A 26,624-nucleotide genomic window follows, 5' to 3' on the forward strand; every position below is an offset into this window, starting at 1 on the left:
TTACCTTTAAAAGCATAAAAAGCTAGCGTTGAAGCTGTCTTCTTAATATATTTTGAGGGGATTTGTTCTGGTACATAACAAATTTGGTGCTCTTGTCGAACTCAAAATCTCTAATTCCAGGTTGGATTTGGGATTATTAGACTCCAAAGCAATGAGTACTAAGTATTAGTGTTTTGTTATTTTGTGAATTGCATTTGGTTAATTTAAATAAAGTGTGCCTTGTGTAGTAATGGCTGTTTCAGTCACAGAGTTTCCTGGGATGGAAGAAGTTACTTCAGAGTTTTATAGAAAGTGAGCAAGGCAAAACATTTGGAATTGGCAGATTAACTGGATTTGGAAACAAAGACAGAAATTGCTGGAAAAGCTGAGCAGGTCTGGCAGTAACTTTGGAGAGAAATCAGAGTTAATATTTTGGGTTGGATCTGAGGAAGGGTCACTCAACACAAGACATTAACTTGATTTCTTTCCACAGGTACTGCCAGACCTGCTGAACTTTTCCAACAATTTCTATTTTTGTTTATGATGTACAGAATCAGCATTTCTTTTGATTTTTATTAAGCTGAAGTCCATACAAACAGGGGAGGTAATTGCAGCAATAGCTCAATGTTTATGATTTCCAGAAATGCAATGAAATCTTTGGAAAAGGCTAAAATTCAATTGCTAATGAAGCAGCTTGAACATGAAAAGGAAATGAAACCGTTTGAATTGCGATCGAAAGCAGAAAAAAAAGCAGAAAGAGACAATAGTTTAGATTAGATTACTTTACAGTGTGGAAACAGGCCCTTCGGCTCAACAAGTCCACACCGACCCACCGAAGCGCAACCCACCCATAACCCTACATTTACCCCTTACCTAACACTACGGACAATTTAGCATGGCCAATTCACCTGAGCTGCACATCCTTGGACTGTCGGATGAAACCCACGCAGACACGGGGAGAATGTGCAAACTCCACACAGCCAGTCGCCTGAGGCGGGAATTGAACCTGGGTCTCTAGTACTGTGAGGCAGCAGTGCTAACCACTGTGTCACTGTGCCACCCAGCAGAGGAATAAGAAAAGGAAAGAACAGACTCGGCAGAATGAAAAAAAATGGAGAGGATGTCCCTAATAGAAGAAAGGGAGAAAGAAAGGGAGGAAGAGAGAGCTTTTGAACTTTGGAGGTTGGAACCGAAAACTCAGAGTTGACATGAAATGGCGGAGGTGGTGGTAAAAGGTAGGAATCATGTTGAGGACAGTAGTGGAGAGCAATCTCATTGTTGCCAAAGGCCTGATGCGGATCTGTTTAAACATGTCCAAGCATTGCCTAAGGTCAACAAGAAGAATGTAAACGCCTTTTTCATTTCATTTGAGAAAATGGCTAATCAAGTAAAATGGATGGTGACCATGTAGGTATTGTTGATCCAAACAAAATTGGTAGGTAGAGATAGTGAAGTATTTGCATGACTCTCAGAGGAGGTACCTAGGAGGTGTGTTGAGGTGAAAAAACCATCCTAAGTGCATGTGAATTAGTACCACAAGTCTGAGATCACATTTAAGGATCCTAAGGAGAAAATCTGATCAAAGGTGCAAAGAGTTTGACAGGATCAAGCAAAGTAACTTCGACAGGTGAATAGGGGCATTGTAAATAGATCAAACATACAAAACAATTATTTTGGAAGCGTTCAAACATTCATTTCCTGAAGTAGTGTGAACTTATGTGGAAGAGCAGAGTTAAAACTGCAAGGTTAGCAGCAGAAATGGCAGATGATTATGAGTTGGTTCATAAATCAAAGTTTGGCTTCCGACATCAATTTCAATTTGTGAGGTATAGAAAGCTTATTGAATGATGGAGCAGGCTCAAGTATTTCCTCCTCTCCTGTTTCTAATGATTTTATTTATTTATTGTATATAGAATGACTTGCTAAATAACCAGGTGCCAATGAAAAAAATTTCAACTTGGTGTCTTTGAAGCATTCGTAATAATTTTATGTTCAAAGTCTGTTGTTCCTTTTTTGTTTAGATTGAGTCTATTCTGAGACAAGGAGTCACGTTACTGAACTGGTCTTCTCTAACACTTGACCAGTTCTTTTCTGATGCGAATGTAGCCATAAATGAATTGATTACGTTGTTAAAGACAGTAAGTAGATGGCTTAAAAACTGTTTATGAATTTATTAAATTGAAAGATGACAGTTGTGAGAAACAAGAGTGTTTCATTTTACTTTGGCATCTAGTGATAACAAGTTCTAAATAGCTATGGGCTATGATGAAATAAAGCTTGTAATTGGAGTAGCTTTATATCATGGTAAATGTATGAATGAAAAGACAGAATCGTAAAATAATAGGATGGTTAGAGAAGGAGGACATTTAGATCATGTCTGTGTAGGCTCTCACCATGTTCCATTCACATAGCTCTGTGAATTTTACCTCTTCAGATATTTATTCAATTCCCTAAAACAGCTTCCACCACATTGTCAGAGAGTGTCTAACCCTGTGCTGCATCAAATCAATTTTCTCAAGCCACGAAGGAAAACAGCTCCAGCTTCTCAAGTTTGTTAACAGAACTGAAGTTCATAATTCCCAGAAACATTCTCACTGTCTTTAGTGTTTCTTCTGTGCGTTCACATTGGTCTCCAAATTAGTTAGTTCAAGACCAAGGTTATGGTTCAACCAACACTAGGCACATAGTATGAAGCACCAGACAGATTGCTATCGATTCTCATGGCTATCGACAAAATATTGTACACTGTTACTGTGCTGCTTGTAGATTCTATTATTGATGCTGCCTGGACTGGAGGGCATGTCTTATGAAGAAAAGTTGAAGGAGCTAGGGCTTTTCTCACTGGAGTGAAGAAGGATGAGAGGTGACTTGATGGAGGTGTACGGGATGATGAGAGGCATAGATAGAATGGAAAGCCAAAGACCTTTTCCCAAGGTGGAAATGGCTATCACAAGGTGCATAATTTTTAAGGTTAATAGAGGAAGGTTTATACGTTAGCTCTTTACGCAGAGAGTGGTTGGTGCATGGAATGCACAGCCAGCAATGGTAGTAGAGTCAAATACATTAGGTACATTTAAGTGACTTTTGGACAAATACATGGATGATAGTAACATGTAGGGTATGCAGGTTAGTTTGATCATAGAGTAGGATAGAAGTTTGACACAACATTGAAGGTCGAAGGGCTGTGCTGTACTGTTCTATGTTCCATGCTCTAAGATATCAATACACACATCCAGAAAGCAATTTCTATCTTGAGCCAGTTTCATAATATTGTCTGAGAAGAAGCATCACATTCAGCTGAGGCCTAATATACAACTCTACCAGGCCCTTTACTTACACCTGCCAGCATAATACAGAATCTTGAATATGCTACAGGAACTACACTAAAGCTTTTAAAACTTCCACAAAATGCACTTGAGCTTTATGACACAGAAGGCAGTGCCTGGAATGCACTCCCAGAGGAGGTAGCAAAGGCAACATTAAAAGGCATTTTGACAGATGCATGAATGAGGAGGGAATAGAGGGCTATGGAGCATAGAGGCAAAATGTCTTTAGTTCAGAAAGGCATCATGTGTTGGTACAGACTTAGTGGGCTGAAGGGGCTGTTACTGTGACTACTGTTCATTGTTCTGTTCTTTGTTCCTTTGCTCACTCAATTAACCTGTCTATATTCATCTGCACTCTGCGTCATCCTCACCAATTGCCTTCCCATGCAAAAGTGATTATAGTACATTCACTTACCTTATCTAGGCCATTAACATACATTATTAAATAATTGTACCATAACCACTGACTCCTTTGGCACTCTACTAGTTTCAAGTTACCATCCTGAAAAGGTTTTCTTACCATTACTCTCTGTCTGGAAGAGAGTTTGTCAATCTTCAATCTAAAATAATATATCATCACCAACATGACGGTGCTGGGCTCTTAACCCATTAAGTAGTCCAATGCGTGGTACCTTAACAAATGCCTTCTAGAAATTCAAATGTATTACATCCACTGCTTCTCCTTTATTTATCCTGTTCATTACCTGCACAAAGAATTCTCACAAATTTGTCAAGCATGGTTTTCTCTTTGTGAAGCCATGCTGACTCTGCTTGATCATAGCATGTATTTCTAAATGCTCTGCTATTACATCCCTTATAATAGATGATAACATTTTTTCAAGAGCATCCATGATTTCACTGGCCAATAGTTAGCTTTTTTGTTTCATCCCTTTTTTAAGTAAAGATGTCACATTGGCAGTTTTGCAGTCCCCTGGAATTTCTCCAGGGTATAAGGATTCTTGAAAAATTACGACCAGTGCATCTAATATCCCTATCGCGTCCTCCTTTAATATCTGAGGATACAAACCCATCAAGTTCAGCGGACTTATTGGTCTTTAGTCCCATTTGTTTTTCTAGCACTTTTACTCCAATGATTGCAACTGCATTTATTTCCTTTCCTTTTTTTTCCCCTTGATTATTCAATATTTTTGGAATAAATGAGTGTCTTCTACTGTGAAGACTAATAAAAAGTGTTTATTCAATTCCTCTGTCAGTTATATCCACCACAAATTCACCTGCACCTCCACACACATTATTTACTGCATCCGCTGCACCCGATGTGGCCTCCTCTATATTGGGTAGACAGGCCGCCTACTTGTGGAACGTTTTAGAGCCCCACCACCAGGGATATATTTCCCTCCCCTCCCCTATCAGTGTTCTGAAAAGATCACTCCCTCCGTGGCTCCCTTGTCAGGTCCACACCCCCCACCAACCCAACCTCCACTCCCGGCACCTTCCCCTGCAACTGCAAGAAATGCAAAACTTGTGCCCACACCTCCCCCCTTACTTCCCTCCAAGGCCCCAAGAGATCCTTCCATATCTGCCACAAATTCTCCTGCACCTCCACACACATCACTTACTGCATCCACTGCACCCGATGTGGCCTCCTCTATATTGGGAAGACAGGCCACCTACTTGCGGAATGTTTCAGAGAACACCTCTGGGACACCCGGACGAACCAACCCAACCGCCCCGTGGCTCAACATTTCAACTCCCCCTCCCACTCCACCAAGGTCATGCAGGTCCTTGGACTCCTCCATCGCCAGACCATAGCAACATGACGGCTGGAGGAAGAGCGCCTCATCTTCCGCCTAGGAACCCTCCAACCACAAGGGATGAACTCAGATTTCTTCAGTTTCCTCATTTCCCCTCCCCCCACCTTGTCTCAGTCCCAACCCTCGAACTCAGCACCACCTTCCTAACCTGCAATCTTCTTCCTGACCTCTCCGCCCCCACCCCCACCGTAACCTCCTTCCACCTATTGCATTTCCAATGCCCTTCCCCCAAGTCCCTCCTCCCTACCTTTTATCTTAGTCTGCTTGGCACACTCTCCTCATTCCTGAAGAAGGGTTCATGCCCAAAACATCGATTCTCCTGCTCCTTGGATGCTGCCTGACCTGCTGCGCTTTTCCAGCAACATATTTTCAGTTCTGATCTCCAGCATCTGCAGTCCTCACTTTCTCCTACAGAGTCATAGAGACAGACAACACAGAAACAGGCCCTTTGCTCCAACCCATCCATGCTGACCAGGTTTCCCAAACTGAACGAGTCACATTTGCCTGGAATTGGCCCATATTCCTCTAAACCTTTCCTATCCGTGTACCTGTACAAATGTCTTTTCAATGATGTAATTATTCTCATGACTACCACTTCGTCTGGCAGCTCGTTCAACATACGCACCACCCTCTGTGTGAAAAAGTTGCACCTTAGGCCCCTTTTAAATGTTTCCCCTCCCTCCTTAAATCTATGCCCTCTAGTTTTGGACTTCCCTACCCCGGGGAGAAGACCTTGAATATTCACCTTATCTATGCCCCTAATGTTTTCGCAAAGCTTCATAAGATCCCCCTCAGCTTCCTACTCTCCAGGGTAAAAGGTCCTAGCCTTTTCAGCCTCTCCTTATAATTCAAACCCTCCAGTCTCGGCGACACCTTGTGAATCTCTTTTGCACCTTTTCCAGTTTAATAACATCCTTCCTGAAGCATTTAAGACATTTCTGTTTTCTTCATTTCAGGGCTTCTCACTGTGATCAATTTCTCCAATCAATTCATTAAAATCAGTGAATTGCCTCTCATTGTCCCTCCTCTTTCTCTCTCGTCAATAAACTGGACAAACATGACCTACGTATCCTTTTCAAAAGGCACCGACCCCCTCCACCCCAGGGACCCGAGAGACAATCTAAAGGGAGAGATCAGAGTTTGGCTTCTGCAGTTTGGTCTGCAGTTCTGAATTTTTGGCTGTATGATCACTGGGAAACTCTAGTGGCATCAGTGGGATAACCTTGGGTTTATACAGCCTGGAATCAGACCAGGCTGTGAAAAAGACCATAAGACCATAAGGCATAGGAGTGGAAGTAAGGCCATTCGGCCCATCGAGTCCACTCCGCCATTCAATCATGGCTGATGCGCATTTCAGCTCCACTTGCCAGCGTTCTCCCCGTAGCCCTTAATTCCTCTAGACAACAAGAACCTATCAATCTCGGCCTTGAAGACATTTAGCGTCCCGGCTTCCACTGCACTCCGTGGAAGCTGTCCCTCATGTCTTTTTAAAGTCTTTTTCCTCTCACCTCAAAAATATGCTCCTAGTTTTGAACTCACCCATGCTAGGGAAAAGAACTTTGCTATTCATCTTGTCGATACCCCTAATGATTTTATATTCCTCTATAAGGTCACCCCTCAACTTACTGTGCTCCAGCCATTCCTTATGAATCAGGCCTTCCAGTCCCAGCACATCCTGGTAAATCTTTCCTGAACCTTTTTCAATTTAGTACTATCCTTCCTATAGCAGGATGGTCAGAACTGTACACAATATTCCAAAGGTCGCTTCACCAGCATCCTGTACAACCTCAACATGGCATCCCAACTCCGATACTCAATGGTCTGAACAATGAAGACAAGTGTGCTAAACAACTTCTTAACCACCCTGTCTACCTGTGATGTAACTTTCAATGAACTGTGTACCTGAATCCCTGTTTGATGGCATTACCGAGTACCCTACCATTAACTGTATAAGGTCAAAAATCACATGACACCAGGTTATAGTCCAACAGATTTATTTGAAGTTGCAAGCTTTTGGAGCTCTGCTCCCTCCACAGGTGTGATAGGATAGGGAAATATAAGACACAATATTTGTAAACAAAAAGTTAGCAACTTGAAAACTAGCTGCCCTTGTTAAATCCTTATCTCAGTTTTCTCTCTCTCTCTCTCACACACACACACACACACACACACGCACACACACACACACACGTGACAATAAGGGATATTCTGTTCTATATTCTGGATTAGAGGTGCTGGAAAAACACAGCAGTTCAGGCAGCATCTGAGGAGCAGTAAAATCGACGTTTCGGGCAAAAGCTCTTCATCAGGAATACAGGGCTTTTGCCCGAAACGTCGATTTTACTGCTCCTCAGATGCTGCCTGAACTGCTGTGCTTCTCCAGCACCTCTAATCCAGAATCTGGTTTCCAGCATCTTCTGTCATTGTTTTTATCTTTATTCTGTTCTATATTCCTTTCTATTCTATTCTTATTTTTGACCAGAGTCTCAATATCTTTATTTATCCATTGTTCCCTCCTCTTACCAATTTTATCCTTCACTGACAGGAACATAATGCCTTCTGAACCTGTATTATCTCACTTTCAAACGCTTCCCACTTGCCAGTTTACCTGTGAACCATCTGCTCCAATCAACTCTTGAAAGTTCCTGTCTCATGCCATCAAAATTTGCCTTACTCCAATTAAGAACTCGGCAAGAATTCAGATTTTTGGTTCTTCAGGATCTCGTCTAGGGTGGAAAAGAGCTGTTCGAAAGGGACAGGTTTCACCTGAACTAGAAGGTGACTAATATTCTGCCGAGGAGATTTGTTAGTGCTGTCGGGAGCCTTTAAACTAGTAGGGAGCGGCAGCAGATGATCCTAAGTAGTAGTCAGAATAGAAAGACAGATGAGGATGGTTCTGAATTTAAAAAAGAGCAAGTTAATTAGAAAAGGCAAGCTGGAGCAAGTCAGAGAACATGGTAACTTTGATGAATTAAACTGCATTTATTTCAATGCAAGGGGTTTCATAGATAAGGCAGATGAACTCAGGGTATGTATAGGAACAGTCTGGTTTCAGTTCCTTATGTTTGACTACATAGCAGTCTGTTACCACTGAGTGACTCACTATGCCATTTCAGTGAAAAATGATCTACAATTTAGATCAGATAAATCAAGATGGGAGAAGGCTTGATGGAGCATAAATGCTGACACTGGCTGGTTGGGCCTAATGACCTATTTCTATGCTCTGAGTTCAATGTAAGCATTACACAGAACATGGAAAATTAGAGCGCAGTACAGGCCCTTCAGCCAACGATGTTGTGTCAACCTGTGAAATTAACCTGATGCCCATTTAAACGACACTGTTCCATTATTATGTACAGTATTTGTATGCCCAATGCCCATTTAAATGTCCTTAACATCGATGGGTCTACTACTGTTGCAGGCAAGCCTCTACTACTCTTTGAGTAAAGAAACTAGCCCTGATATCTGTCCTATATCTATCATTCATACTTATGAAAATAATTTTAAAATTATGCTTGCTGTTGCTTTCAGCTAATTGACTTACGTGAAATGCATATCGATGAAGTATTATATGAAATAGCCCAAAAGATTATGATCAACTTGCCAGAAGATCATACCTTAACTTTGGAAAACATGGTTGCATACAATGAGGTAACATTGTTTTATAGACTTTATTTGGAATTTATATTTTTGAATCAAATTATTGATCTTTGACATATGTTAGTATTAATCAAAGTCAGCCATAGAAGCTTTGTTAAAAGCAGTGAAAGCTGAAAATAGTAGAAATACTTTACAGATCTTCGAGCAACTGTGTAGAAGAGTTAACGTTTCACATTGATCTTTCGTCAGACATGGCTTATATATGGGATTTTGTATGGGAAACTCTTGCCTACACCAGATCCTCTCACTGTGTAGCCAATGTATATTTAAATGAAAACACCCTTCCCAAGCTCCAAATTGTGGGCATCGATCTTCATAATAGTGTAATCTATGCTAAATATCATAATCCGTATATTTAATTGCACAGCTTTTTAGTTTTATGAAATTAATTTTAAATTTAAGTACAATGCAATAAAGTCCCTTGAACAAGAGTCTTAATTGATTGTGTGGGACCCCCTACCTAAAACAAAAAAGTGGGAATCAGTACCAAAAAAGAGAAAATGCTGGAAAATCTCAGCAAGTCTGGCAGCATCTGTAAGGAGAGAAAAGAGCTGACGTTTCGAGTCTAACTGACCCTTTGTCAAAGTGGGAATCAATATTTGTTAACAATAATGGATGTGTCCACTAGATTTCCAGAAGCTGTTCCATTATGCAATATCACAGCTAAAAGGATTGGAGTGGAAGTACATAATTCTTTCACGAGATACGGATTACCCACAGAGATACAATCAGATCAAGGGTCAATGATTACGTTGAAATTATCCAAGGAAGTTATGGACAGCTTAGGAATAAAACAGAGCTGAGGGGTGACTTTAAAGAGGTTTACAAAATTATGAAGGGTATGGATAGGGTAAATAGGCAAAGTCTTTTCCCTGGGGACGGGGAGTGGAGGGGGGGGGGTCCAGAACTAGAGGGCATAGGTTTAGGGTGAGAGGGGAAAGATATAAAAAAGACCTAAGGGGCAACTTTTTCACGCAGAGGGTGGTACATGTCTGGAATGAGCTGCCAGAGGAAGTGGTGGAGGCTGGTATAATTGCAACATTTAAGAGGCATTTGGATGGGTATATGAATAGGAAGGGTTTGGATGGATATGGGCCGGGTGCTGGCAGGTGGGATGAGATTGACTTGGGATATCTGGTCTCATGGACGGGTTGGACCGAAGGGTCTGTTTCCATGTTATACATCTCTATGACTCTACGAACTGCGTACCATTCAGAATTGTAGAGAGTGCGAGAAAGGCGGCATCGGACATTAAGGACCAAGACTTTCCAGATAATTGGGATAAGGAATTCCATTTGTACTTGTTGTGATCAGAAATTCACAGAGAGAATCAATCAAATTCAGTCCATTTGTATCAGTTTTTGAGCATGAAGTGAGAGGACCTCCAAAATCGATTAAGGAGAAATTAATAAGTCAGAATTCAGAGACCACATATTTGGACTATGTAGCAGATTTTAATGAATAATTAAATAGAGTGGGGCAGTTGGCTAGATAACATTTAAAAGTATCACAGCATACAATGAAACAGGACGCAGACAAGAAATCAAAAATTCACAATTTTGCGATCGGGGATAAAGAGTTAGTGTTGTTTCCAGTGATAGGTGAACATTTAAAAGCAAACTTTAGTAGATCTTATCAAGTTGAAAGGAGGTTGAGTGAGGTGAACTATTTGATAAGGACCCCAGAAAGAAAGAAATCTCACAGAGTGTGTCATGAGAATATGCTCAAAAGATATTTTGAGGGATGGACAGCAAAAGGAGTTTAGATTAGAGTCTTGCTGGAAAAGCGCGGCAGGTCAGAGGAGCAGGAAAATCGACGTTTCGGGCAAAAGCCCTTCATCAGGAATAGAGCTGTTTTTAACTTGTTTTTCTCTCCTCCCCTTACTCACTCCTCATCCTCTCTCTCTCTCTCTCCCCCTTCCCTCCACTCTCTTTCTCCTCTCCTCCACTCACTCACTCGCACTCACTCACTCCCCCCGAATTCCTGATGAAGGGCTTTTGCCCGAAATGTCGATTTTCTTGTTCCTCGGATGCTGTCTGACCTGCTGTGCTTTTCCAGCACCACTCTAATCTAGACTCTGGTTTCCACCATCTGCAGTACTTGTTTTTACCTAGCAAAAGGAGTTTGTGTTATTGGTTACAAGACAGAGTGAAGAACTAAGTTCAGAGGATTCTAAATTGGGTATTCCTCAAATTAAATTAGACAACAAGGAAGTTGTCAAAAATTGAGATAAATTAATGAGTTACCTTCCATTGGAACATTGAAATGATCTGAAAGAGTTATTGCTATCACATGGGGAGATTATGTGGAAAAAAACTGGGAACATAGAACATAGAACAACACAGCGCAGTACAGGCCCTTTGGCCCTCGATGTTATGCCGACCTGTGAACTATTCTCAGCTCGTCCCCCTACACTATCCCATCCTCATCACTGTGCTTATCTAAGGATTGTTTAAATCTCCCTAATGTGCCTGAGTTGACTACATTAGCAGGTAGGGCATTCCACGCCCTGACCACTCTCTGCGTGAAGAACCTGCCTCTGACATCTGCCTTAAATCTATCACCCCTCAATTTGTAGTTATGCCCCTTCATACAAGCTGACATCAACATCCTAGGAAAAAGACTTTCACTGTCGACCCTATCTAATCCTCTGATCATCTTGTATGTCTCTATCAAATCCAACCTTAGCCTTCTTCTTTGTAATGAGAACAGACTCAAGTGTCTCAGCCTTTCCTCATAAGACCTTCCCTCCAGACCAGGCAACATCCTGGTAAATCTCCTCTGCTCCTTTTCCAATGCTTCCATATCCTTCCTGAAATATGGGGACCAGAACTGTACACAATATTCCAAGTGTGGCCACACTAGCATTTTGTAAAGTTGCAGCATGATATTGCGGCTCCGGAACTCAATCCCTCTACAAATGAAACCGAATACACCGTATGCCTTCTTAACAGCACTGACAACCTGGGTGGCAACTTTCAAGGATCTATGTACATGGACTCCAAGATACCTCTGCACATCCACACTACCAAGAATCTTTCCATTGACCCAGTACTCTGCCTTCCTGTTATTCTTCCCAAAGTGCATCACCTCACATTTAGCTGCATTGACCTCCATTTGCCACCTCTCAGCCCAATTCTGCAGTTTATCCAAGTCCCCCTGCAACTTGTAACATTCTTCCAAACTGTCCACTACTCTACCGACTTTCGTGTCGTCTGCAAATTTACTTATCCATCTACCTATGCCTGCGTCTAAGTTATTTATAAAAATGACAAACAGCAGTGGTCCCAAAACAGTTCCTTGTGGCACACCACTAGTAACCGGACTCCAGGCCAAATATTTTCCATCAGCCACCACTTGCTGCCTTCTTTCAGAAAATCAGTTTCTAATCCAAACTGCTAAATCACCCTCAATTCCATGCCTCTGCAATTTCTCCAACAGCCTACCATCTTTTCTAGTCTAATATCTCGTACCTCATTCTTCTCCTCTACAATATTCTCCTTTTCCTGAGTGAAAACCGATGAGAAATGTTTGTTTAGCACCTCTCCAATCTCCACTGGGTCCACACTCAACTTCCCACTTCTGTCTTTGACTGGCCTTATTCCTACCCTAATCATCCTTTTATTCCTCACATATCTATAGAAAGCTTCAGGGTTCTTCTTTATTCTCTTTGCTAAAGACTGCTCGTGTCCTCTCATTGCTCTTCTTAACTATCTCTTTAAATCCTTCCTAGCTGATGTATAACTTTTCATCGCCTCATCTGAACCATCTTGCCTCATTAACACATAAGCCTCCTTCTTCTTCTTTACTAGAGATGCAATTTCTGTAGTAAACCACGGTTCCCTTACCTTATCACTTCCTCCCTGCCTGGCAGGGACATACCTATCAAGGACACGCAATATCTGTACCTTAAAGCAGCTCCACATTTCCATTGTCTGCATCCCCTGCATTTTGCTACCCCATTCTATGCAACCTAATTCCTGTTTAATCACATTATAATTGCCCTTGCCCCATTGAAAACTCTTGACCTGTGGCATGTACCTATCTCTTTTCGTCGCTAAACTAAACATAACTGAATTATGGTCACTCTCTCCAAAGTGCTCACCTACAACTAAATCAAACACCTTGCCTGGTTCATTACCAAGCACCAGATCCAGTATGGCCTCCCGTCTTGTCGGCCCTTCGACATACTGTGTCAGGAAACCCTCCTGTGCACATTGGACAAAAACTGATCCATCTGACTACTAATCTAATTATGTAGGTGTGAATATAGGAGATGCTGTTCCGATGAAGCAACAACCTTACAGGTTCAAAAGGAGATTGAAAGCATGCTGCAAGACAACATAATCAAAGTGAATTACAGTGACTGGAGCTCACCCACTGAATTGGTGCCACGACTCGATGGTACCCACTGGTTATGTATGGACTATCGCAAAGTCAATGCAGTTACAAAGACTGACGCATTTCCGATCCCGTGTTTGGAAGATTGTGTTAAAAAGGTAGGACAAGCAACTCATACTTCTAAGTTGGACTTGCTCAAAGGACACTGGCAGGTACTTTTGTCTGGAAGAGCAAAGACAATTTTGGCTTTCGTAATGCTGAATGGACTGTACCAGCTTAAAGTCATGCCATTTGGAATGAAAAATGCACCAGCCACATTTCAGAGACTAACCAATAAGATCAATTCTGGATTATCCAACTGTGCTGTATATATAGATGACCTGGTGATTTTTCGTCACACATGGAAGGAGCATTTGCAACAGAATTGTTCGATTGACTTCGGGAGGCACGCTTGGTGATAAACTTGGGTAAAAGTGAATTTGCCAAAGCCCAAATCACTTTCCTCGGCTTCGTTATTGGACATGGGAAATAGACCCATGGAATGAAAAACAATAGTGAGTTTCCCATATCATCGACTGTAAGAATAGTACTACGATTCCTGGGATTATCGAAAATTTATACCAAATTTTCGCAGTGTGGCTGCTCCACACACTGAATTACTAAAGAAAGGTAAGAAGTTTCAATGGACAGTGGACTGTCAGAAAGCACTTGACAGCCTGAAAGCTGTGTCAATCACTGCCCAGTGTTATTGACACCTAATTACGCAAAACTATTTAAGGTGGCTACCGATGCAAGTGATGTGGATGTCAATGCAGCGCTGTTGCATGAACACGAGAAGATAGAAAGACCTATCAGGTATTTCTGCAGGTAATTCATTTATCAGCAGAGATATTTGACAGTTGAGAAGGAGACTTTGAACTTAGTGTTGGCCTTGCATCATTTAAACGTTAATGTTACCGGTAATGTATCTGAGCTGAAAATGTGTTGCTGGAAAAGCGCAGCAGGTCAGGCAGCATCCAAGGAACAGGAGAATCGACGTTTTGGACTTATGCCCAAAACACCAATTCTCCTGTTCCTTGGATGCTGCCTGACCTGCTGCGCTTTTCCAGCAACACATTTTCAGCTCTGATCTCCAGCATCTGCAGTCCTCACTTTCTCCTCGAAGTAATGTATCTGAGTCAATCATATGCACTGATCATTACCCATTGAAGTTTGTGGAGAAATTTAAGGTCAAACGCTCCAGACTGTTTAGATGGAGCTTGTTGTTACAACCATTCATTTTGACAATTGTGCATGTGACAGGATGAGAAAATGAGATTGCCAATGTATTTTCGAGACTTAGATGAGAAATTGAGTCTTTTGTTGGCAAGAGTAAACGGATTGAAACAGAATGTGGTAATGCGTATTTGCATGTTCATAGTCAATGTAAATATTGTAGAGTACTAACAGTGTTAGATTATGGGGCTTTAAAATGAAGCCATCTTTGGATATTGATGGTTCTTTTTTGAAGGGGGAAGGTTTGACGATGCTGCTCCTTTAACATGATTGTGCTATTCTTGTTTTTTTTTTCAAAGTGTTGTACGAGGTAAAGTTGCCAAAATGTCTGAATTGATCTACTTGAAGAAACTTGAAGTTAAAAAAAATTGCGTAATGAAAGGGGAGGGGCCAGTTTTCCCATCTCAGCTTTGCTCTGGTTTGATCTAGCTCTTCAGAGCATGCAGTCAGTTTTGAGGCTTCTGGTCAAAGAAACAGCTACATGGAAGAAGGTGTTCTGTGCCGAATCCACCTGCCTCCCTCTCTCCTGTAAGAATCTGTGTTTGATTTTACCTTTCTTCCCCAAGTGGTGCTTCTGGGGATTGATGCAAATTTTGGAACAGCATCGTTAAGTTGGGTTTTTGGATAGGTTAAGTTATTCTGTATTCTGTTCTCTTTTGTTTGTGTTTCATTTGGTACTCTGTAAATAAATTATATTTTATTTAAATCTAAGTGGTTTTTACCAGCTGCATCACCCCTGGAATATCCAATTTATACCTGCTTAAAACAATTAGAAAAGTTCAGGTCCGGCTACTTTCTTGAAATGTTTTGTGGTGGTCTGGCCTGGTCCATAACAGATTGGGGGCTGGTCCGGGATTTGTTCCGAAGTCCGTGTTTGGAATTAGGGTTACTGGACTCGAAGGCAGCGAATGGTAGGTGTTGAGTGTCTTTTGTTCTGGGTGTTGATTTCTGATTGGTTTAAACGTTGCTTGGAATAATAATGGCTCTTTTGGCCACAAAGGGTTTTCAGAGGATGGAAGAAGTGACTTTGGTGGGGATTTGCAAAAGGTGATAAAGGCCAAACTGCTGGAATTAGCAGATTATTTGGAGTTGGAGCTGCTTCCTTCCATGAGGAAAGGTGGGATAATTACAGCAGTAACTCTTCATTTAAATTTATTGGAAACACCATCAAATCTTTAGAGATAACTATAATTCAATTGAAAATGAAACGACTTGAGTTAGGGGCAAAAGACAAGGAAAGGGCAAAAGAAATGAAACTTTGAATTATGATTAAAAGAAAAGGAAAGAGAAAAAGAATGAATCATTTAGGTTGAACAAAAAGAAAAAGAGAGAGAAAGACAGAGAGAAGAGAGAGGAAAGGAAGAAAGAGAGGGAGTTTGAACTTCAGAAATTGTCACTTCGACAGGAAAGTCAGCTTGAAAAGGTGGAGGTGAAGGCTGAAAGTAAATTTAAGTAAGGAAGAGAGTGAGGATGAGCAAAACCATGGTAGCCAAAGTCCTGGTGAGAATCTGTTTAAATGTATTCACATATTGCCTAAATGTGCTGAGAAGGATGTAGAAGCCGTTTTTGTCTCATCTGAGAAAGTAGCTAAATAAATGAAGTGGCCAGTGACCAAGTGGGTTTGTTGATCCAAACAAAACTTGTGGGTAGAGCTAGTGAGGTATTTGCATCACAGAAGGTATCTGGGCTGAACAAAGAGGTGAAGAAAACAATTAATTTTAAGTGCATACGAGCTTGTGCTAGAAGCTTGCAGACAATGTTTCAGGAATCTAAATAGGGATCCTTATCAAACCTAGATTGAGTTTGAAAGGATCAAATAAAGTCATTTTGATAGGTGGATAGGGGCATTAAAAATCGAGCAAACCTACGGTGCTCTTAGAGACATGATTATTTTGGAGTTCAAAAATTCACTTCCTGAGGTAATGAAAACTCATGTTGAAGAGCAGAGGGTTAAAACTACCACAGGGCACTGTGGCAAATGGCACGAAGATTTGTGGAGTAGCAGAAAGCATAAGGGACTGTCAGAGAATACAAGAGGATATGGATAGACTGGAGAGTTGGGCATAAAAGTGAGAGATGGTTTTCAATCCAGACAAGTGTGAGGTGATGTATTTTGGCAAAACTAATTCTAGAGCGAATTATACAATGAACGGAAGAGCCTTGGGAAAAGTTGATGGGCAGAGAGATCTGGGAGTACAGGTCTATTGTACCCTGACGTTTGCTGCACAGGTGGATACAGTGGTCAAGAAGGCATATGGAATGCTTGCCTTCATTGGATAGGGCATTGAGTATAAGAGCTGGCAAGTCATGTTAAAATTGTACAAGACATTGGTTTGGCCGCATTTAGAATACTGTGTACAGTTCTGGTCGCCACATTACCAAAAGGATGTGGACACTTTAGAGAGGGTGCAGAGAAGGTTTATGAGGATGTTGCCTGGTATGGAAGGTGCTAGCTATGAAGAGAGGTTGAGTAGGTTTATTTTCACTAGAAAAAGGAGACTGAGGGGGGACCTGATTGAGGTTTACAGAATCATGAAGGATATAGACAGGGTGGATAGAGACAAGCTTTCTCCCAGGGTGAAGGATTCAATAACGAGAGATTACGCTTTCAAGGTAAGAGGTGGAAAGTTTAAGGGGGACACGCAGAAAGTACTTCACACAGAGGGTGGTGAGCGTTCGGAACATGTTGCTAGTAGAGGTGGTAGAAGCAGGCACGGTAGATACATCTGGACAGATGCATGCAGGAGCAGAGGGTTACAGATGCTTAGGAATTGGGTGACAGGTTTAGACAGTACATTTGGATCGGCTCAGGCTGGAGGGCTGAAGGGCCTGTTCCTGGTCTGTAAATTTTCTTTGTCCTTTGTTCTAAAATGGCAAGATTAACAGCTGAAATGGCTGATGATTATGAATTGGTCTATAAATCAAAGTTTGGCTTCCAAAATCAATTTCAATCCGTGAGGGTTAGAAATCTGGGAAAAGAGGAATCCTCACGTGTACAAGGAAAGGTAGATATCATTGAAAATCTTAAGGATAACTACCACAGGGTAAAAAATAAACTGTTGAAGGGGAAAGAGAAGTTAAAAAGCCCTGGTGTTTTCACTGCAATAAAGTAACCAATGTGAAATCACAGTATTGGTGGTTAGGAAAAGCACTGGGAAGCCAGACATAGCAAAACAGGATAAGTCAGTGAATGTTGTTGGAGTGGTAACAGAAAGCACAGTGGAGGCTCAAAAGCTGCATCAGAACGTATAACCTGGTCAAAGGTTGGTTAAAGAAGAAGTGGCAGATCTTCTTAAACCAAATATGTGGGAAGATAAAATTTGCTCACAAAGGCCAGAGCAGCGGGTAAAGAAGTTACAATATTAGGAGATACAGGATCCTTTCATTCTTTGATGTTGAAAGATGAGGAGCTATGTAGCTCTGATGGACTATTATCAGAAAATGTGCTAGTAACAGGAATTCACAGTGAGACAAGATGTACCCAATTAGGTAGAATGAGGTTAGAGTGTCCAATGAAGAGTGGAGAAGTCATGGCAGGGGTACTGTATAAACTCTCAGCTTCAGGAATACAATTTGTCCTTGCTAACAGTATATCTGATTATAAGGTAGGAGTGCTGCCTACTGTGATTGAAAATTTAGGCAACTGAGCTATTGCAGGACACATATCCTAGGACTTTTCCTGACTGTGTGGTAATGAGGTCACAGGTGACATCAAAGAATATAGATAAGAAAGTTGAAGTGGAAATAGTGGACAGCCTGTTTGATCAAATGGTTGAGACAAAGCAGGGGCAGATAGATGACAAAGTAGACATCTTTAGTTCAGAAAACATTAATTGAATTGCAGCAGAAAGATAAAATTTAAAAGAATTGTATAAAAAGCATACACGGAAGAAAGAGTCTAGGTGTTTCCCTTTGTGCTACTATCTTAAGAATGACATCTTAATGAGGAAATGAAGACCATCACATATTCAGGCAGATGAGAAATGCTCAGAAATTTATCAAATTGCTTTGAGTGGGTTATAGAAAGGAGGTGTTGCAGGACTACGCAAGGATGTAGTTAAATTTGGCCAGATATGTCACTCATGTCACGTAATTGGAAAACTACAGGCGGTAATAAAACCCGCACCATTAATACCTATTCCTGCATTTGAGAAACCTATTACAAGAGTCTTAATTGATTGCATAGAAACCCTACCTAAAAAAAGTAGGAACCAGTATTTAATAACAATCATTGATGTGTCCACTAGATTTCCAGAGGCCATTCCATTTTACAATATCACATCTAAAGGGATTATAAAGGAGTTACTTAAATTTTTCACAAGAGACAACATTTAAAACTATTGCAGCATAAAATGAAATGGGAAGCAGACAAGAAATCAAAAACTCACAATTTTGCTGTTGGGGATAAGGTTTTTACATTACATTACAGTGTGGAAACAGGCCCTTCGGCCCAACAAGTCCACACCGACCCACCGAAGCGCAACCCACGCATACCCCTACATTTACCCCTTACCTAACACTACAGGTGGTAGTGTTGCTTCCAGTGATAGGTGAAAGTTTAAAAGCAATGATGTGGAGATGCTGGTGTTGGACTTGGGTGGACAAAGTTAAATATCACACAACACCAGCTTGTAGTCCAGTAGGTTTGTGTGGAAGTACAGGCACACAATCCTTTATCCACAACCCTCAGGCCAGCTGGTTTTCAGAATTTGGAATTTTTTGTATTTCGAAATAAATTACAGCTTAACGGTGAAATTTAAAAAACCTTACCAAACAACAGATGCACCTGTGAGTACTACCAGCACTGAGACAGAATTGTCACCTGCCAGTGCTGGGCCACGCTGCCACGTCACATCTAAGTGATGTGGGTCAAGTGGGAGTGGGTTAACTGTTTGCATGCCAAAAAACCTTGTTATGGAGAAAAAAAATCACAAAAGAAACTTCAGATTTTGGAGCATTGTGTACCTGTACAAGCTTTCGGATTGCTGCTCCTAGTGGAGCTGGGTCATAGGATAGAGAATTTATGGTAAAAGATCAAAGTGTCATACAACTGATGTGATGTATTGAACAAACCGAGATTGTTGTTAAATCTTTAATCACTTAGAATAGGGTTACAGGTTCCATAGAACATACACTAGTACAGCACCGTACAGGGCCTTTGTGCTGACCTTTTATCCTACTCCATGAAATTAAGCTAGATATCCTTCATTTTATTATCATCAATGTGCCTGTCCAAGAGTCACTTAAATGTATCGGATTCTACTACCACCACTGGCAGTGCATTCCAGGCACCGACCACACTGTGTAAAGAATTTACCTCTGACATTTCCCCTAAACCTTGCTCCAATCACCTTAAAATTATGGACAAATGTTCGGCACAACATCGTGGACCGAAGGGCCTGTTCTGTGCTGTATTGTTCTATGTTCTATGTTCTATGTTCTATGTTCTATGTTCTATGTTCTATGGACCCTTGTGATAGCCATTTCTGCTCTGGGAAAAAGTGTCTAACTATTAACTTGATTTATGCCTCTCATCATCTTGTAGAACTCTATCTCTGTTGAGTCACCTCTTGTTCTTCTTCGCTCCAGTGAGAAAAGCCCTCAACTATTCTTCATAAGACATATCCTCCAGTCCAAGCAGCATCCTGGTAAATCTCTCTGCACCCTCTCTAAAGCTTCCACATCCTTCCTATATTGAGACAATCAGAACTCAACACAATATTCCAACTGTGGTCTAACCAGGGCTTTATAGAGCTGCAGCATAACCTTGTGGCTCTTAAACTCAGTTCCCCGCTAATGAAAGCAAACACACCGTATGCTTCCTTAACAACCCTATCAACTTGGATCAGGAATGAGGCTTGTGGGCGAAGGATCCCGAGTGATAAATAGAACCATAGAACATCCCAGATGGCCTCGTTCTTCAAAGACTGCAATTTTCCCTCCCATGTGGTCAATGATGCCCTCCAGTATATCTTCTCCACTTCCACCTCCGCCCTTGAACCGCAGCCCTCCAATCGTAACAAGGACAGAACCCTCCCACCCCCGGTCCCGGTCCTCACCTTCCACCCCACCAACCTCCTGATATATTGTATTATCCTCTGCCATTTCCGCCAGCAACAAACAGACCCCATCACCAGAGATATATTTCCTTACCCCTCCACCTGCGTTCCATAGAGACCAGACCTCCACAACTTCCTTGTTAGGTCCATGCCCCCCACCAACCTACCCTCCACTCCTGGCACCTTCTCATGTCATTGCAAGAAGTGCAAAACCTGCACCCACACTCCCCCCCCCCCCCCCCCCCCCTCACCTCCATCGAAGGCCCCAAAGGATCCTTCCACATCCGACAGAGATTTACCTTTACTTCCACACATGTCATCTACTGTGTCCATTGCACGTGATGTGATCATCTACACCAGGGAGACGGGAAGCCAACTTCCGGATCATTTCAGAGAACATTTCTGGGACACCTGCATGAAACAACCCCATTGCCTTGTGACTGAACACTTTAATACCCCATCCACTCTGCCAAGGACATGCTGGTCCTGGGCCTCCTCAATCCCGATGCCTGGAAGAAGAATGCCTCATCTTCCACCTTGGGACCCTCCAACCACACAGGGTTAATGGGGATTTCACCAGTTTCCTCATTTGCCCTCCATCTTATCCCAGTTCCAACCTGCCAACATAGCACCCCTCTCTTGAACTGTCCTACCTGTCCATCTTCCTTCCCACCTATCTGCTCCACCCTCTTCTCTGATCTATCATTTTCACCCCCACCTTCATCTATCTATCACATTCCCAGCTAGGTGTCCCACCTGCCTCACCCCTCCCATTTATCTCTTAGTCCCCTTGGCCCACAAGCCTCATTCCCAATGAAGGGCTTATGCCCGCAACATCGATACTCCTGCTCTTTAGATGCTGCCTGAGCAGCTGTGCTTTTTCAGCACCACACTCTTCGACTCTGGTTTCCAGCATCTGCAGTCCTCACTTTCCCCTAACTTCAGTGGTCATGAAGTACTTTGAAAGGCTGGTCATGGCATTAATCAACTCCAGCCTCCCCACTACTCTTGTCCCACTCCAATTTGCCTATTGGACCAACAGATCCACGTCAGATGCCATATCACTTACTCCTCCCTCAAACATCTTGACACCAAGGACAGCTACATAAGAATCTTACTCATTGACTACAGTTTAGCCTTCAACACTATTATGCCCTTGAGACTGATTACTAAACTCAATGATATCAGACTAAGCCCCACTCTCTGCAACTGGATTGTCAGTTTCTTGACCCATAGGCTACAATCAGTGAAGACTGGGGACAATATTTCATCATCACTGACACTCAACACTGGAGCCCCCCAGGCGTGCGTCCTCAGCCCCTGACTGTACTCACTTTTTTACCCATGCCCGCGTCACCAAATACCAGACTAATGTTTTTTACAAGTTCAGTGATGAGACCACCATAGTCAGTTGAATCTCAGATGGCGACAGAACAGATTACAGATGAAAGGTGGAAGACCTGGAAAAATGGTGCACTAAAAACAATCTAGCTCTTAATGCCAGCAAAACCAAGGAACTCATTATTGACTTTCGGCAGGATGTTACTCATCCCTCCTACACGTTAACTGCACAGAGGTGGAATGAGTGGACAGTGTCAAGCTCCAGGGAGTGGTCATCAACAACAAGCTTTCTTGGACTCTTCATGTGGACACACTGGTTACAAAGGCCCAACAACATCTCTTCTTCCTCAGGCAGCTGAGGAAATTTGGCATGACAAACATTTGCCAACATTTATAGGTGGATTAGTGGTGCTGGAAGAGCACAGCAGTTCAGGCAGCATCCAACGAGCAGCGAAATCGACATTTCGGGCAAAAGCCTTTTCGGGCTTTTCGTCGATTTCACTGCTCGTTGGATGCTGCCTGAACTGCTGTGCTCTTCCAGCACCATTAATCCAGTATTTGCTTTCCAGCATCTGCAGTCATTGTTTTTACAACATTTTCGGTGCACCATCAAGAGCATTCTGTCTGGATATCTCACTGCCTGGTAATGGCAACTGTACTATTCAAGATCAGAGACTGTATCAGAGAGTGGTGAACTCGGCCCAAACAATCACAAAGGCCCAACCTCCCATCGATAGAATCCATCTACCAGGCCTGGTGTCAAGGAAAGGTTGCCAGCATTCTTAAAGATCCATCCCACCCTGGCAATGTTTTTCTACAACCTCTACCATCGGGGAGAAGGTACAGAAGTCTGAGAATACAGAAGGTACATACCAGCTGGTTTCATAACAGTTTCTACCCAACTGTTATTAGAATACTGAATGGAAGCACGAACTCTTAACAGTTGCTTCTATCTGTGATTTTGTTTTTGCCACTGTTTACCTATTATTTACTGTCTATGCTACTTAACTATGTGATCTGCCTGTATTGCTCACAAGATAAAACTTTTCACTGTGCCTCGGTACACGTGACAATAAATTCAATTCAATTCAATTCAAACTTGGATGGCAACTTTAGGGGATCTATGGGCATGGATCCCAAGATTCCTGTGTTCCTCCACACTGCCTTTAAACCTATAATCTATATTCAAATTTGACCTTCCAAAATGAATAACTTCATAGTTATCCATGTTGAACCCAACCTGCCACTTCTCAGCCAAGTTCTGCATCCTGTCAAACTCCTGTAGCAAACTACAAGACCTTCTACACTATCCACCACTCCACCAACCTTTGTGCCATCAGCAAACTTGCTAACCTCCTCATCCAAATCATTTATAAAAATCACAAAGAGCAGAAGTCCCAGAATAGATCCCTGCGGAACACCACTGGTCACTGAGCTCCAGGCTGAATACTTTCTATCTGCTTCCAGCCTCTGCCTTCTATGGGCCAGTCAACTCTGTTTCCAGACAGCCAAATTTCCCTGTATCCCACGCCTCTTGATTTTCTGAACGAGCGTACCATGGGCAACCTTATCAAACACCTTGCTAACATCCATGTAGACCACATCCACTGCTCCATCTTCATTAATATGTTTTATCACATCCTCAAAGAATTCAGAAAGGCTTGTGAGGCATGACCCTCACAGAACCATGTTGACTATCTTGAATCAAATTCTGGTTTGCCAAGTAAGCATAAATCCTATCTCTCAGAATCCTCTGCAATAATTTGTCCTCTACAGAAGTAAGACAGACCGGTCTATAATTCCCAGGATTATCCCTATTCCCTTGTTTGAACAAGGGAATAACTTTTGCCATCCTCCAATCATCTAGCACTAATCCAGTGGACAGTGAGGACACAAAGCTCATCACCAAAGGCACAGCAATCTCTTCCCTCTCTTCCAGTAGTAACCTTAAGTATATCCTGTTTGGCCCAGGGAACTTATCTATCCTTATATTTTTCAAAATTTCAGCATATCTTCCTTCTTAATATCAACCTGTCCGAGCGTATTAGTCTGTTTCACGCTGTCCTCATAAATGTAAAGGTCCCTCTCAGTAATGAATACAGAAGCAAAGTATTCATTAAGGACCTCCCCTACCTGGTCCGACTTCAGGCACAAGTTCCCTCCACTATGCCTGATCGGCCCTACCCTCACTTGGGCCATCCTCTTGTTCCTCACATAAGTGTAGAATGCCTTGGGATTTTCCTTAATCCTACCTGCCAAAGCTTTCTCATGCCCTCTCTAGTTCTCCTAAGTCCATTCTTCAGTTCCTTCCTGGCTAGCTTGTAATCCTGTAGAGCCCTGTCTGATCCTTGCCTCCTTAATCTTAAGTAAGCTTCCTTTTTCTTCTTGACCAGATGTTAGACATCCCTTGGCATCCAAGGGTCTTCCATCCTATCATCCCTTCCTTGCCTCAGTGGGACAAACCTATCCTGTATTATCAGCAAGTGCTCTCTGAACAACCTCCACATTTCTGTCTTGCATTTCCCTGAGAACACCTGTTCCCAATTTAGGAGCTCGAGTTCCTGCCTAATAGCATTTAATTCCCCCTCCCCCAATTAAATAGTTTCCCGTATCATCTGCTCCTATCCCTCTCCATGACTATAATAAAGGTCAGGGGGTTGTGATCACTATCACCGAAATGCTCTCCCACCAAGAGATCTGACACCTGGCCTGGTTCGTTGCTAAGCACCAAATCCATTTGGCTTCCCTCTAGTTAGTCTCTCCATATTGACCCCACCTACCACTACCAAACCATCATCTCCCAGACTATCCATAACCTCATCACCTCAGGGGATCTCCCAACCACTGCCTCCAACCTCATAGTCCCACAACCCTGCACCCCTCCCGTTTCTACCTCCTGCCCAAAATCCACAAACCTGACTGCCCCAGCTGACCCATCGTCTCAGCCTGCTCCTCCCCCACCGAACTCATCTCTGCATACCACGACACGGTCCTGTCCCCCTTAGTCCAAGAACCCCCCACCTACGTTCGGGACACCACCCACACCCTCCACCTCCTCCATGATTTTCGCTTCCGTGGTCCCTATCACCTTATCTTTACCATGGACATCCAGTCCCTTTACACCTCCATTCCCCATCACGAAGGCCTCAAAGCCCTCCGCTTCTTCCTTTCCCGCTGAACCAACCAGTACCCTTCCACTGACACCCTCCTTCGACTGACTGAACTGGTCATCACCCTGAACAACTTCACTTTCCAACCCCCCCACTTCCTCCAAACCAAAGGAGTAGTCATGGGCACCCGCATGGGCCCCATCTATGCCTACCTCTTCGTAGGATTTGTGGAACAGTCCATCTTCCGCAGCTACACTGGCACCACCCCTCACCTTTTCCTCCGCTACATTGATGACTGTATCGGTGCTACCTCGTGCTCCCATGAGGAGGTTGAACAGTTCATCCACTTTACCAATACCTTCCACTCCGACCTCAAATTTACCTGGAAAGTCTCAGACTCCTCCCTCCCCTTCCTAGACCTCTCCATCTCTATCTCGGATGACCGACTCAACACGGATGTATACTATAAACCGACCGACTCCCACAGCTACCTAGATTACACCTCCTCCCAACCTGCCCCCTGTAAAAACACCATCCCATATTCCCAATTCCTTTGCCTTCGCCGCATCTGCTCCCAGGAGGACCAATTCCAATACTGAACAACCCAGATGGCCTCCTTCTTCAAAGACCGCAATTTCCCCCCAGGCGTGATCGACAATGCCCTCCACCACATCTCCTCCACTTCCTGCTCCTCCGCCCTTGAACCCCGCCCCTCCAATCGCCACCAGGACAGATCCCCACTGGTCCTCACCTACCACCCCACCAACCTCCAGATACATTGTCATTTCGTCATTTCCGCCACCTCCAAACGGACCCCACCACCAGGGATATATTTCCCTCCCCTCCCCTATCAGCATTCCGAAAAGACCACTCCCTCCGTGACTCCCTCGTCCACCCGTTTCAGCTCATGCCCGAAACGTTGATTCTCCTGCTCCTTGGATGCTGCCTGATCTGCTGCACTTTTCCAGCAACACATTTTTAGCTCTGATCTCCAGCATCTGCAATCCTCACTTTCTCCTACCTACATATTAAGTCAGGAATCCTTCCTGGACACACATGACAAAAACTGCTCCATCCAAATTATTTGAATTAAGGAAGTTCTAATCAATATTAGGGAAGTTGAGGTTACCCATGACAAAAACCCTGTTACTTCTGCGCATTTCCAAAGTCTGCCTCCCAATCTGCTCCTCTGTGTCTCTGTTGCTATTGGGGGGTCAGCAGAAATCTCCCAATAAAGTGACTTTTCCTTTCCTGTTTCTGACTTCCACCCATACTGACTCTATATACAAACTCTCCTTTCTACAGCTGTGATACTATCCCTGATTAGCAATGCCACACTCCCACCTCATTTACTTCACACACAGACCCACACACACCCACCCCACTGCCCCATTCCTTTTGAAACTTCTAAACCCTATTAACTGTCTATCCCTCCTCACAGACTCTCTGCATGCTGTATCTGGCTGTTCACTCATGATTCATTAATATGTAAATCACAGAACCTCTTTCAAGCGGATGATACGAAAGTCGGAGGAGTTGTAGACAGTGAGGAAGGATATGGCAGGTTACAGCGGGATATAGAGAAGCTGCAGTGCTGGGCAGAAAGGTGGCAAATGGAGTTCAATGTAGCTAAGTGTGAAGTGATTCACTTTGGTAAGAGTAATAAAAAGATGGATTACTGGGCTAATGGTAGACTACTTGGTAGTGTGGAAGAGCAGAGGGATCTTGGTGTCCATGTACACAGATCTCTGAAAGTTG

General features: G+C 42.8%; 1 protein-coding gene across 1 annotated transcript in view; it reads left to right on the top strand.

Moving 5' to 3' along the window:
• The window catches only part of LOC140453945 (dynein axonemal heavy chain 8-like), a 1,117,430-nt gene that overhangs the window by 315,086 nt on the left and 775,720 nt on the right, over positions 1-26,624 (top strand). The window contains exons 18-21 of the mRNA XM_072548819.1: positions 2,001-2,117; positions 8,612-8,731; positions 13,860-13,936; positions 14,656-14,728. Coding sequence (XP_072404920.1) covers positions 2,001-2,117; positions 8,612-8,731; positions 13,860-13,936; positions 14,656-14,728 — 387 coding nt within the window. The remainder of the gene's footprint in view (positions 1-2,000; positions 2,118-8,611; positions 8,732-13,859; positions 13,937-14,655; positions 14,729-26,624) is intronic.

The sequence above is a fragment of the Chiloscyllium punctatum genome, chromosome 3, assembly GCF_047496795.1.
Source record: "Chiloscyllium punctatum isolate Juve2018m chromosome 3, sChiPun1.3, whole genome shotgun sequence".
In the NCBI taxonomy this organism is placed as follows: domain Eukaryota; kingdom Metazoa; phylum Chordata; class Chondrichthyes; order Orectolobiformes; family Hemiscylliidae; genus Chiloscyllium; species Chiloscyllium punctatum.